The sequence below is a fragment of the Leuciscus leuciscus genome (assembly GCF_965113295.1).
Source record: "Leuciscus leuciscus genome assembly, chromosome: 17".
NCBI classification, from domain to species: Eukaryota; Metazoa; Chordata; class Actinopteri; order Cypriniformes; family Leuciscidae; genus Leuciscus; species Leuciscus leuciscus.
In genome coordinates this window covers 13,221,602-13,234,494 of record NC_138741.1, presented here as the reverse complement: position 1 = coordinate 13,234,494, position 12,893 = coordinate 13,221,602, and the positions used below count along the sequence as shown (strand labels likewise).

Below are 12,893 nucleotides of genomic sequence, written 5' to 3'. Positions count from 1 at the left end.
TTTACATCAGAGGCCGGAAAAAAAATGATCCAAGGTGGATGATGAGACATTTCTCCGTCTCTTTCTCGCTCTTGTCCTGAGGCCAGCAGTGCTTCTTGAATCTGGCATCAGAGACCCTATAGTGTTTATTCTTAGCCCCCATAACAGTGCTGACACACACACTTCTGTCTGTTCGCTAAAGATCAAATCAAGGATTAGCCCCAGAAGCGACAGTCCACTTCTTTCCTGCATTTTTCACATGATGTGGTCTCTTCCTCGGAAATCATTAATAACGGGATCTTTGATCATGTCAGCTAATCGTTTTCCTTTTAAGTTTGCAATTTTTAATGCCATAACACATAGTTTTTGTTTTATAATGTATTTTAAATAGAGTTAATGTTGAGCATGGTTAAATGTATAGTTAAAAATGAATTATTGAGCCAGAGCATAAAGATATAAAGTGCACAAAAATTATTTTGTCTATGCCTGGCTAGTGGCTACTACGGAAATGGTTTTATTTTATTGTTTTATTTTTTATTTATTGAAGCAGTTTATTATTTTATACCCTAAAATGGTTTTATTCAAGTACAAAAATAAAAACGTATTTATTATTAACCCTAATCTTAAAGATGCAGTACCAATTCTGGGGGGGGAACCAATTTTCAATTTTCAATTGTAAAAAAAAAACAAAAACAAAAAATCAATTTTCCTTCTTCTCCACGCTTCATGCACGGATGAATCTGATGATTTGACTGTTTTTGACTGAGTTTCCTGTGATCACCATTTCAGATCAGCAGTGACAGCTGAGTATATAAATCATTATTCTAGGCAATAATGTAATGACATACTTGTACTTTACATTAAAAGTAACAGTGAAAACATTAGGAATACAGAAAAAACCTTAAAACTTAACCACTCTATTCAATTTCACTCTATTCTAAGATTTTCTTTTCCAAATTGATTTTTACCAATGACATTAGCATTTTGCTATAGAACAGCACAAGTGGTTCTTGATTATTTTTTTGGGCATCGGCTGCCTGCTGCGTGTTAATCGAGGCTCAGGGCAAACAGAAGCAAATATAGTACAGTGGTGGTGCTGTGAGATTAGACCCCCTGGAGAGAGACACCAGCTGGGGGAAGGGAGAAGCACTTCATCATCTCTGTGTAAGTCTGGGGATCCCTCGGGTGGCAGCTGGACAGAGCTACACCCTCCCATTGTTCTCCAATTATGCTGGCTACACTTTACTCACACAAACACATATGCACACTTGTACACAAACACAAAATGATATACATAAAGGATCTAGTTGGGGATCAGTTATAGTCTGCACTGCTTTTTTTTTGTAAAAGGAAATTATACGGTATAATCCAAAGACTGCAACATTAACATTCCTGCACATCCACAGACGCTTATATTCACAACACTTTATAACTAAGGAAGAATTGCCTCATTCTAAACTATAGTGAGTCTGGATTGCAAAAAAAGAATAATAATTATATTATAATATAATATATATATATATATACATATTTATTTTTGTTTCATTGTATTTATTTTATTTTATTTTCCTTTTTTATTGCCAGGTAACAGATTTGAAACTACATGGCCTTTTCTTTTACATTTAGTTCAAGCTATTGTTAAATAATAGTGCAATATTACACAATAATATGCCTACTATACATAAAAAATAGCTATAATGTTTGTAATCAGCTGACTTTTCCCCTCCACCAGTAGTACAACTGCATTAATGGTATGTCATAAGCAATGTCAGGAGGTTGTGCTGATAATCTCAGGGTAATAGACCATGCCAGTGCCTGAGGTTTAGAGTAAAATAGCAGCTGCAGCTTTCTCTGCTCCAATGCCTATTAGTGAATTAACATTCATGTGAAGAACAGACTCAACCAGCTCATTAAAATATTTTACATGTGCAAGCTGGTTATTATATAACAATTTATAATCATACATAGGCTATAGTGAATGAATGACTCTTTGTGAAGGGAAGACATACTGTAATCCCCAATGACACTGAAATCTCTATACAGGTCAATTGAAAAAACAAACCCTGGTCTAATGAAGTTGAAGCTTTCTGAATCATCTCTTTGAAATTAAACTCTGAGCTGTCCTACTTTAGCATACTGGATAATCTCATGTTAGATTAGCCATGTTTACTATGACTCTGTCACCAACAGCATCTGCCCCACAGCATTCACACAACCATCAGTCTGAACACTTCCTTACTTCTAATATTTCATAACTAACAATGCATTACAGACCATTAGTTGTCTTGACTTGCAATAAAATGGCCTGTAGCCAAAAAGCGGGTAAAAATGTCTAGCAGTATTTTATTTAGATTAAAATATTGATATACATTACTGGTATGTCAGTATGTTGTACTGAATTTTCTCAAAAGTTTATACGGTCAGTAAGATAATTTATATATATATAAAGAAATTAACACTTTTATTCAGCAAGGATGCATTAAATTGATCAAAGTGACAGTAGAGACCTTTATATTGTTACAAAAATAATAAATTGTTCAATAAATGCTGAGAAAAATGAATGAATCCTGAAAAAAATGATCAACGGTTATATTATTATAATATAAAGGAGCACAACTGTTTTCAACACTGATTAATGAGAAAGGTTTCCTGGTTTCTTGGTTATGTATATATGTATATTTCTGAAGGATCATGTGACACTGAAGACTTAAGTAATGGCCACTTAAAATTCAGCTTTGACTTCACAGGAATAAATTATATTATAAAATATATTCAAAAAGAAAACAGTTACTTTAAACTATAATAATATTTCACAATATTAAAATTTTTACTGTATTTTTGATCAATTAAATGCAGGCTTGGTGAGCATAAGAGACTTTTAAAAATATAAACAAATTGCACCGACCCTAAACTTTTTGAATGGCAACAACGAAGCACTGCTATGGATCTTCGATTCTTGTATATCCTATAAAACACATGTAGGCCTAATTACTCTCTCTGATTCATGATTCTTTATGTGACTCTCTGTCTCGTATTCATTCATTCTATCTTACAGTTATCTGCCCCTGAACAGGGATCATCTGCTTTGGGGACTGAAATAGCACTCATGATCCTCCAGGCTGTGAAGAGATGTTAGTTCAGATCCAGAATCAACTGAGGATTCAGACATCAGAATTGCAGACAGACAATGTATTTCAACTTCCACTGCTCTAAAGCTAATCAATTCACATCATTATGAATCAAACAATGTTGCTCAAGCCACGGTGACATCATTTAAATTACATCATACACAACTGCAGTTAATTTGGCCAATGAAAGAGTACCAGACCAGTGGAAAGAAACAGATCAGCAGAATTAGCAGAAGCTTTGTTGGGCCAAACAAAGTTAGCTTCCCGGCGTCTTTTTATTTAATTTTTTTCAGCTTTTGAACATTATACACATGAAATATTGCAGTATAATCAATGTCACAGATCCATATACTCATAATAACAAACAAACACAAGACCAGTCCACCCAGATTTAACATCATGTTCTGCATTTCCCAAATCGTTTTCTCTTCACTACCGGCCCGTTTGGACTCGTGAAACAGCTGGTGTGGGTGGGAACCTGGGAAACCAGCCATGCGGACTCCCCTGAGACATTATTCTCTACAAACCCCGGGCCACCACCTGGTCAAGGCCCTGCTTCCATCACCCCTGTAGTCTGGATGGTACCAGGGAGGATGGACCAACAGGCAGGCAAATAGGGAGAGGGATCAGGGACATCAGGGACAGCGTGTGTGCGCCACCCCCTACTGTTCTCATTCAGATGATGATGTCATTAAAGCTTACATCAGCGCTCATAAATTCACTCATGCATCCAGCCAGCACAGTTAAAATGCACTAAATTAGATGAAATCCCCAAATATGATACGTTTTTATGCTGAATCATATGGCCAAACAGAATTAAATATTCCAGACAGCCATGTAGTAGGCCTATATATCTGAAAATAAAATATAAACATATTGAGTCTGTTTTTGATCTATGTTGTACAACACATGTGATTCAAATGTTCTTTCCTTCGTGATGATTATATAAGGGAATGTTCTCCTGCTTGCACAGCTCTGTATTCTGTGAAGCAGGGACAACATTAATCATATCTGACTTGGCTGCTAGAAATAAAGAAACCCCCCCATCCCCCCCAACCCACATCCCCCAGTTATTATATTAAAAAGAACATATATGATGCTTTATTGACCTAGTATGCAACAAACACAGAGCTCTTTCTAAATGCATGTTCTTTCTCATACAACATATCATTCGTAATCTTGGATCCAAAAGAGTTTTGAATTATAGTATATGGTTTCAGTCATTATTATATATATATTCTATGTTTTTAGTGTTTGTAAGTGTAAGATGATTGCAAATGTGATTTAGAAGTTAAAAGAATTAGCCTAGAAAAATTAGCATGCACAAATAAATATCCAATATATATTCAATAAATAAATGTAAATAATAATAAATATAATAATCAGCCCATGCAGTCCCAATATATTATAATGCATCCTTAGTTATTTTGGAAAGTTCTGTAAATTATATAGTCCTCATAGACTTACACCTTAATTGTATAATGTTACAGTATACCTAAATCCAATAACATGACTAGATCACCAGTTAAACCAATTAGTGGCCAGTTCAGAATACAGGCCTCATAAATCACATTGCACTAATGGGATAGAGCAAAAGTAGGCGGGCTTTTCTCCACAGTGTGAACATACCACTTGCTTTTACTAGGACCTCGCGTTACCAGTCTCAGATTGTCAGGATTACTCTGGTCGATCAATATAGCCTACTATCTTGAATAACCCTGCGTACCAACACTAAGAGGCTGAAATTGCATTACGGGTGGAAATGCTCCTCCCCAGACCAAATCAGTGAAGTCATTATACAAAATATCTCTTGCAATGGAAAATGCAGTGCTTTTCAACATGACAATACACAATTACCTTCTAATGCAGCAAAGACAAACATGGATCATGCCATGATGACAGATGTTTGCAATGTAAATTGTAACTGCACAAACTGCACTACTTGGGGATTCTCCATGTATGAAATTATTTTTGTTATTTCACATCCCATATGACAAGAGAAACCAGGGTGGGGCAGTACACATTAAGAAATGCATATTCTCTAACCAACCAAAATATAAACAAATGTGCAAACTGTCAAAACTATAAAACTGTCAGCTCTCTTATAAGGTAAATGTCCTCTTAAGGCCCAAGCCTTACTCACCCCAAGATATCAGATGAGCAGAGCTATGTCCTTGATAGAGAGTAGGCTACCATAATATACTAGTCTGACAATGTCATGACTCGGCACACAGTTAAACTAAACACAACTAAATGTCATTCTGCCACAATATAATTCTCCCTTGTTATGAATGATCTGACCTTATAGCAGGTGGGCGTACTGTGTGCACTATCGTTATTTAAATGGCTGTACAGTGACATCTTGTGGTTCAATTACAGCAAGCACGTGCAGGAAATTTCCCCTCATATCATAATTCAACTATTATGCGAGAAAAGCTTGAAGTATACTGTTGCTTGTAAACAAATGGGTTTTACTTCAACTATGAGCCCTTTTGTCCCTGTAGACTACAAATAAACTTTAAAACACACACTGTCGCGACTCGCTATAGCTTGTTTGTGCACTAACAATGCCACAATGAATATAGAGAGGAATTCTTTCATTTTCGAAACGCCATCAGTATTTCCACTTATTATGCGTTTAATAGGATTCCGTGGATGAAATGACACTGTAATTATTATTATTAATAATTATTATTGATAATAATACTATTTCGTGAGGAGAATGGCCGACCTCGCTAACGCTATATCATAGCTAGCATTTTATTTATCCGAATTAAAATACAGCATTAGAAATATTGCCACGCTTTTTCCACAATTGAAGAACATTGTTTCTCGACTGGAAATGACATGTAATAAAGTGAAATTTACCTTGATTGTTCTTTGTATTTCCACAGATACTGTGTCATATTTAATCTCAAGCATGCTCTTCAGTGACGTTTCTCCATGCAAAAAAAAAAACTTTTAAATACTTTGTCGAGGCAAAAAGTTTAGCCGTGGACCAGTCGTGTCACATGTAGGCTAAATGTTTTTCACTTGTTTAGATATAATTTTAAACTAACAATTTATATTTGGATATTGTATAATTGTTTTGTGCAATTAAGTATCGAAAGTATTTGTCTGGAAAAGCATGAAACAATAAATACAATTGTAAAAAAATAAAATTTAAGAAAGCTAAAATACATAAAGAAGTAAAAAAAAAAAAAAAAGACAGCTTTGTGTGAGGTTTATCCGGGTTTATCTAACAAAATGTTTTATAATTTTAATACAAATAAATGAAAGTGTATCTATTTAATTACATCCAACTCAGGGACAAACAGAACACTCTCGACAAGTTTTAAATAATGTATTGGACTGCATTTCTTTTAATTATGACTGAGAAATAACAATCACAATGTACATTTAATCGGATTATTTCAGATTATTTATTTAGTGCAAGGCCTGCAGTTAATTTGGGACATTTAAAGATTCAGTCACTGGAAAACAAATGGCCTTCTGTTACACAGAGGCTCAATAGTTATACAAAGTAGGTACATTAAATTCTGAGCTTCATTAAACAAAGACATTCTTCTTCACTATTATGAAAAGAATTCCAAAGTGCAGCCTAACTAATTATTTCTGCAAACAGCTGAAGGTTATCTGTTTATGTGCTGTCTCATGACTGCACAACTTCTCTCAAGAGACTCATTAACAAAACTATTATTATTATTATTAGCTCATCTTAATTTCCTGAAAAAGATCATATAAACATCATAATATAAAACAAATGTATTCCATGGCTCTGCTGCACAAACAGCTTTACTGAGACCATTAATGATCACAGACTACAAATCAATGATATACTGATCACTTATATACAGAAATTCTATATACCAGCATAGCAGCACACTAGCAGAGTGGATGGTAAACACTTATCTAAACATATGTTTTCAAACTCTGATATATGCGAATACCAATGCATGCCAGATTCCTAACACATAATGCTGGCCTTGGCAAACACATAACAGGATTGAGTTATTACATGTGACTGCTGATAATGATAACACCCACAGAGATTTGGAAGTGAATGCACTGACTTCATTCCCATAACAAACCTTCAAATATTAAACATTATGTTATGGCATAATCCTCATACCTGGAGGCATTCGTGGCAAAACAGAAGGATGCAAACCATTTCATTACAAATAATTTGCAGTTTAACATTATTATGCTTGAGTTTATTATAACAGAACCGAATACAGGCGTTTTACCCTTAGACTGTGTTACATTAGTTTACTGGGATAATGCTTGAGCGGGTCAAATGCCTGGTAAACAGTATGTTCCTCGCACCAGGAGGGAGATGGTCTATTTATATCTGATTGTTTTTACTGTGCCGACAACCAGCCAACGTTCAGACTTTCCTCGACTCTGCTCTATGTGAGGGAAATGATCCTTTCAAGCGTGGATTATGTTTATGTGTTATAAATGTACTGTCATGAAAACTCCCATGCGGGAAGCACATAAAAACACGCCACTGTTATAAATAACAGCTGCAATGGTGCTCAGCTGTGATGTACGATACAGATAAATTATTTGTGGAGACTATAACACATACTTTGCAACGGATACACTCATAGAACTGAAGTACATTTGTAAAATGATAGTCTCTCTCTTAAGATGCCCTATGATAGAGACGGCCAGTCTGAGAGCAGCCATATATGGCTAAAACCTTTGCTCTCTCATCAAGCAGAATATGAGAACATATTTGCAGGATGAGTTGTCAGAGTGAGGCCAAGCCAAAAACAGGATAAATCCAGAATTCCCTGACACTGAATACTCACCCATTGGAAGTCCCTCACAGTCTGACATTATGGAGTAAAGTGGAAAACTCTCTCGGAATGGATGGTGTCCAACACAAAACTCTGACGATGAAACAAACAGCTCTTTGAGATTGCGTACACCATCAGACCTCTCTGCTACTGTCCTGCTGAGAACCATGGGATGCAAAGAATGCATATCAAGCACTCGTGGCCTCGGCCACTATTGGACGATAAATTGTTTACACCCTCCCTCTTCCCTCTGGACGCAATCCATTTAATCTAACCGGGCCTGCTATAGTGCTACACTGAGAGGCTCCATTCCAGGATACAAATGCTGTCACTCTAGCTATTTTCAAGCCAGCTGAACCCATCCAACTCTAAATTTACCAGTGGCTGCAAATGAGTAACAGCAATTTGAAGTTTCATTTCTTGTTCAAAAAAGAATCAAAGACAAAGGGGAATTGTTTATGTAATGACTGTATTGTATCAATGTCACATGTGTATCATTACAGTTTTTCTGAATAGCTAAAACACTAAACCCCATTCTCTGAACCAAATTCTTAATAGCTTAAACCAATTTGTTGAATAAATCACTCTTTCTGTAAAACCTTATACAAGTTCAGCCAGTTAAACACCATTTGCAAATCTCATGCGCTCTTTTTGCAAAACTCTAAACACATTCTCACTTACTAAAACACATTTCGCACTGTGATGTACTTGTGTTGCAAAACAGTAAACACAAGTGGCAAAAGTTAAACATTACTAAAACACAGTTGTCATCGTTTACACACAACGACTCAAAATTGTTCCCGTATTTCTAATGATGTGAGCAAACCAACTGTACAAAGTAAGCCAGTTCAGCTGGCACGGGTGCACTGAATGTTGATGCCAACAATATATGTAAGCCATCTAAAAAGTAGAGGAGGAAGAGTATGTGTAGAGGTGGTGGACAAGGAGGAGGAGGATGAGGACGAGGAAGAACACTGTGGAGAGTGTTGTCAAGGCTGGATCTGGCACACTAGAGGGTTTTTCCCTTTGCCTGGCAAGAGACGACATTCCCTGTGATGTGGACAAAGTCCTCAGGCTGGACCCAACATGAAGACGTAATGCTGAGGCAGAATGAATCTCTCATTGACCTTGATTTTGCAGCTGAATTCTCACTCACTAAAACACATTTCGCAATGTGACACGTGTCGCAAAACGCTAAACACAGGCAGGCAAAAGTTAAACACAACTACAACACAGTTGTCATTGTTTACACTCAACAATTCAAAATTGTTCACACTTATTTCTTACGATGTGATCAAACCAACTGTATGAAATATGAGCTGGTTCAGAGTGCATAGGTGACACAGGTGCACTGATGGAAACAATCTGAGAGGGAGAGGAGGATGAGGATGAGAAAGAGCAAGGTGTGGACAGTGTTGTCAAAGTGCTGGATGTGTCAGACTAGAAGGTTTTCCCCTTCGTCTGGTAAGAGACAACATTGCCTGTGAGGTGGACAAAGTCCTCAGGCCAGAGCCAGCAGGAAGACATGATGTTGAAGCAGAATGAATCTCTCATCGACCTTGATTTTGCAGTTGCACAACTTACAGTATTTGAGTGCACCGTAACATGCTTTTCATTTAGTTTTATTTGACCTTTTTGGCTTTTGCAGTTGGACTGCAGTATTTTTACAGTATGCAAGTGCTGAATATACCGACATTCAATAGGCCTACTATTCAATATTCATTTCAATATACACTGAAAAAAATATTTTTGCTGCTTGTTCAAATTGCTTAATTAAAATGAGCTTAAGCAACACAATTGCTATACATTTTGTCCAAACTTAATTTGATTGTGTTCAATCTGCTTAAATATATGTAAAACTTAAGTTTACTTACAGTAATCCGTTTGTTTTGGATTATATGATTTGTGTTGCATTAACTGAAACTGGGCGGTGCTTGTTAGTTCCCAGCATGCTTTGCATATGGTTGAATAAAGAGAGAATAAATGTTGAAATTAAGTGTTATTTTATGTGTTTTCGAGTAAATGAGAAAAGGGGAAGACTTGATAGTGTGTAAGTGTGTTTAATGTTCACATTGGAATTACATTGTTCCAATTACATTGGAATTATTAGAAACATTTAAATTACAGTGGGTTACCATTGTGGAGAAGAGTGGAGCATTTGGTTAGGATGTGGACTGATTCATCATTGTTTTAAATGCTTCATCTGAAAGACAATGTCAATATTAGCAATTTTGGTTGCTAACAAAGTGTTATTGCTAGGCAGTTAATAGTTAGCTACAATATAGAATGTCATTTGAGTGACACTAAAATTAGTGAAATTCAAATGGATGTATGAATATATGAATTGGAATACTTGAATCATATTAGAGAGTATTTTAAAATTCACTTTGAGACTTCTTAATGGGTCACTTAAAATGATGTGGAAGTTACATGAATAAATTATGTTTGTTTAACTTAATTGGTTCATGTGGGACCGATGTACACGATCAAATCATGTAAGTCCAACACACTGTTTTTTGAGTGTATACTTGTAGTGCATACAGTATACAATATATTCACCTTACTCAGTTGCAATACTATACTTTATGTAATTGCATTTTTTTTTTACTAAATACAATATTTTTCTGTAATGTTCTGGATGCTGTGTTCTCCATTTTTGATGTAGTGTCTAATGAATGATCTGTAGTGCTTATTTTATTGACTCATGTGTGTATGATCTGAAAGCATTGATTGATTTTGAATATAGGTGAAATGGTTTTGAAGCAATTGTTTGACTTTCCAGAAGAGTCAATGGTTTTGTGAGTTTAGTTTGAACATTTGGATTTGTGTTTAATGTTGTGAGAAAATGGGTGAAGGTTTCAAGAAATGTGTCTTAGCAATTGTGAAAAACTGTAACCTTTTTGGCTTTTGCAGTTGGACAACTGTATTGTTACAGTGTTCAAGTGCTAAAATATACAGATATTCAGTAGCCTACTATATAATATTCAGTACAATACTATACTTGCAGTGCATAGAGTATACAATTTATTAACCTTTCAACTCTAAGTTGCGATTTCTATACTTTTTTACGTAATTGCAACAAAAAAAAATTCTGTAACTATACTTTGGGTGTTGTGTTCTCCATATTTTTAATGTAGTGTCTAATGAATGAACTGTAGCGTCTGTAAATTGACTGTTGTGTGTATGATCTGAAAGCATTGTTTGATTTTGAGCACAGGTGAAATGGCTTTGAGCTGATTGTTTGATTTTGCCAGAAGAGTCAGAAGTTCTCTGAATGCAGGTTTTGAGAAAGTGGGTGAGGGTTTCAAAAACTTTGTTTTAGCAATTCAGAAAAACTGTAATAGGTAACCAACAGTAAATCACTGTTATAAGGGGATATTTTATTGGTTATATTGTTTGAATTATTATTATGTTGGCTGCCACTTTCCTTTATTTACTTTTTACATAAAGATATTCACCATTATTAGCAAAAGAAAGAAAGAAAGAAAGAAAGAAAGAAAGAAAGAAAGAAAGAAAGAAAGAAAGAAAGAAAGAAAGAAAGAAAGAAAGAAAGAAAGAAAGAGCTTGTGAGTGACATTTGATAGCACATCCATATTGGGACAGTTCGTAGGAACACCGCCAGATGGCACTGTTGGAGCAAAGTTAGTTTTGAGAGCTCAATTTATTTGGATGTTTTAGATTTGTGCTTGACATGGAAAACACGTTACACTTAGAATCAACTGTATTCAGTTAAAGGAACTAATAGGATATTCTCTAAGTTTTAAGTAACGTAGTCAGTGTTCCCTAGCCGTTTTTGTCTTATGTAGGCCTACCACCTCAAGCCTATCAACACACTTCATTATTACAAAGCTGAAACGTCTTCCTTTCAACTCATATTATTCTTGACATCAGTTATCATTGTCATTAATGTTAATTAAAAGTATTGCAATTCTGTGGATAAAAACTGACTCAACATATTAGCTACATTTATAAAACTTACACACATTGCACATATTATTTTATTTTCTCTCTGTTAAAATGGACTATTGTTTTCCTGTTTTATAGGTTTCACAAAGCAAAAGCGAAACTTTTCCAAGTATGTCTTGGAACCTTCTTTAGTCCCCCCTGCTGTATATTACACAATGCAGTTTTGACTTTATGATTTGGAATCTTTTAATAGGTCTTTTGATATTTTTAGATTTTCTGATCAGCATCACTTGTATTTTGCATTTTAGAGAGTTCATGATAGGTTACAGTAAACTAGGCCAGTGTTTGACTTTCAAAAATGTGTTTGCTTTAGGGGAGTCTATCTGAAAACACTAAGGTCAATCTTAGGTCCCCATCAACACATTGGTAGGTTTCATCCGGGATTTTTAGAGATGTCAGATTATGAGGTATTGCTGTATTGTTTAGGCTGTTGATATTGTCTGGAACCTACATAAGAAAGTCATTCACATCTGAATCATTGCTCTTTGGCTCAGTCCCCATTCTCTGCTGGACTTCTTTGAAACCTCCACATGGTTGAATCCTTATTTGCTCACTCTCTCCAAACGTAACTTTACCCAACCTCAACCCCCACCTCCAACAGCAACCCCTCCAGCCTCTCGGAGTTTGGATCAGTCCAGCTTGTTTTCTCAGAGTAATCACTGAAAATTACTTTTACTGCCCTAATGTACTCCTGAAACACACAAAATTGGTGCCCATTATTACAAATTGATCGTAAAAAGTCTGAGACTCACGCTAAGTAAAGTTTAAAGAGGCCCTTGTACACATGACAGAATTGACAACACCAAAGATTACGTGTCTTTACATATTAAGTGTAATTAAAAAGAAGGTGGATATTTCACCTTTCCACCTTTAAGTCGTACGGGCAAAGGCTGCCAGAACCTCCCTAACAGGAATGACAGAAAGCCAGTTTCGTGACTCATTAGTCCATTTGGTTGTGATTTGCATTTAATTAATATTCCTCAAAGAAATGTACTGGCTCTATTGTAACAATGCT

General features: G+C 35.6%; 1 protein-coding gene across 6 annotated transcripts in view; it reads right to left on the bottom strand.

The window, feature by feature from the left end:
- The window catches only part of eml1 (EMAP like 1), a 49,998-nt gene extending 41,911 nt beyond the window's left edge, over nt 1-8,087 (bottom strand). For 2 of the 6 annotated variants that reach the window (XM_082144204.1, XM_082144205.1), the window contains exon 1: nt 7,925-8,084. In XM_082144204.1, the coding sequence (XP_082000330.1) occupies nt 7,925-8,081 (157 nt within the window). In that variant the 5' untranslated portion in view covers nt 8,082-8,084. Of the gene's footprint in view, nt 1-5,975; nt 6,119-7,924 lie in introns of those variants that run through there. The other 4 variants (XM_082144202.1, XM_082144199.1, XM_082144203.1 and 1 more) reach the window with 4 other exon arrangements.
- Nucleotides 8,088-12,893: the final 4,806 nt, after the last annotated feature.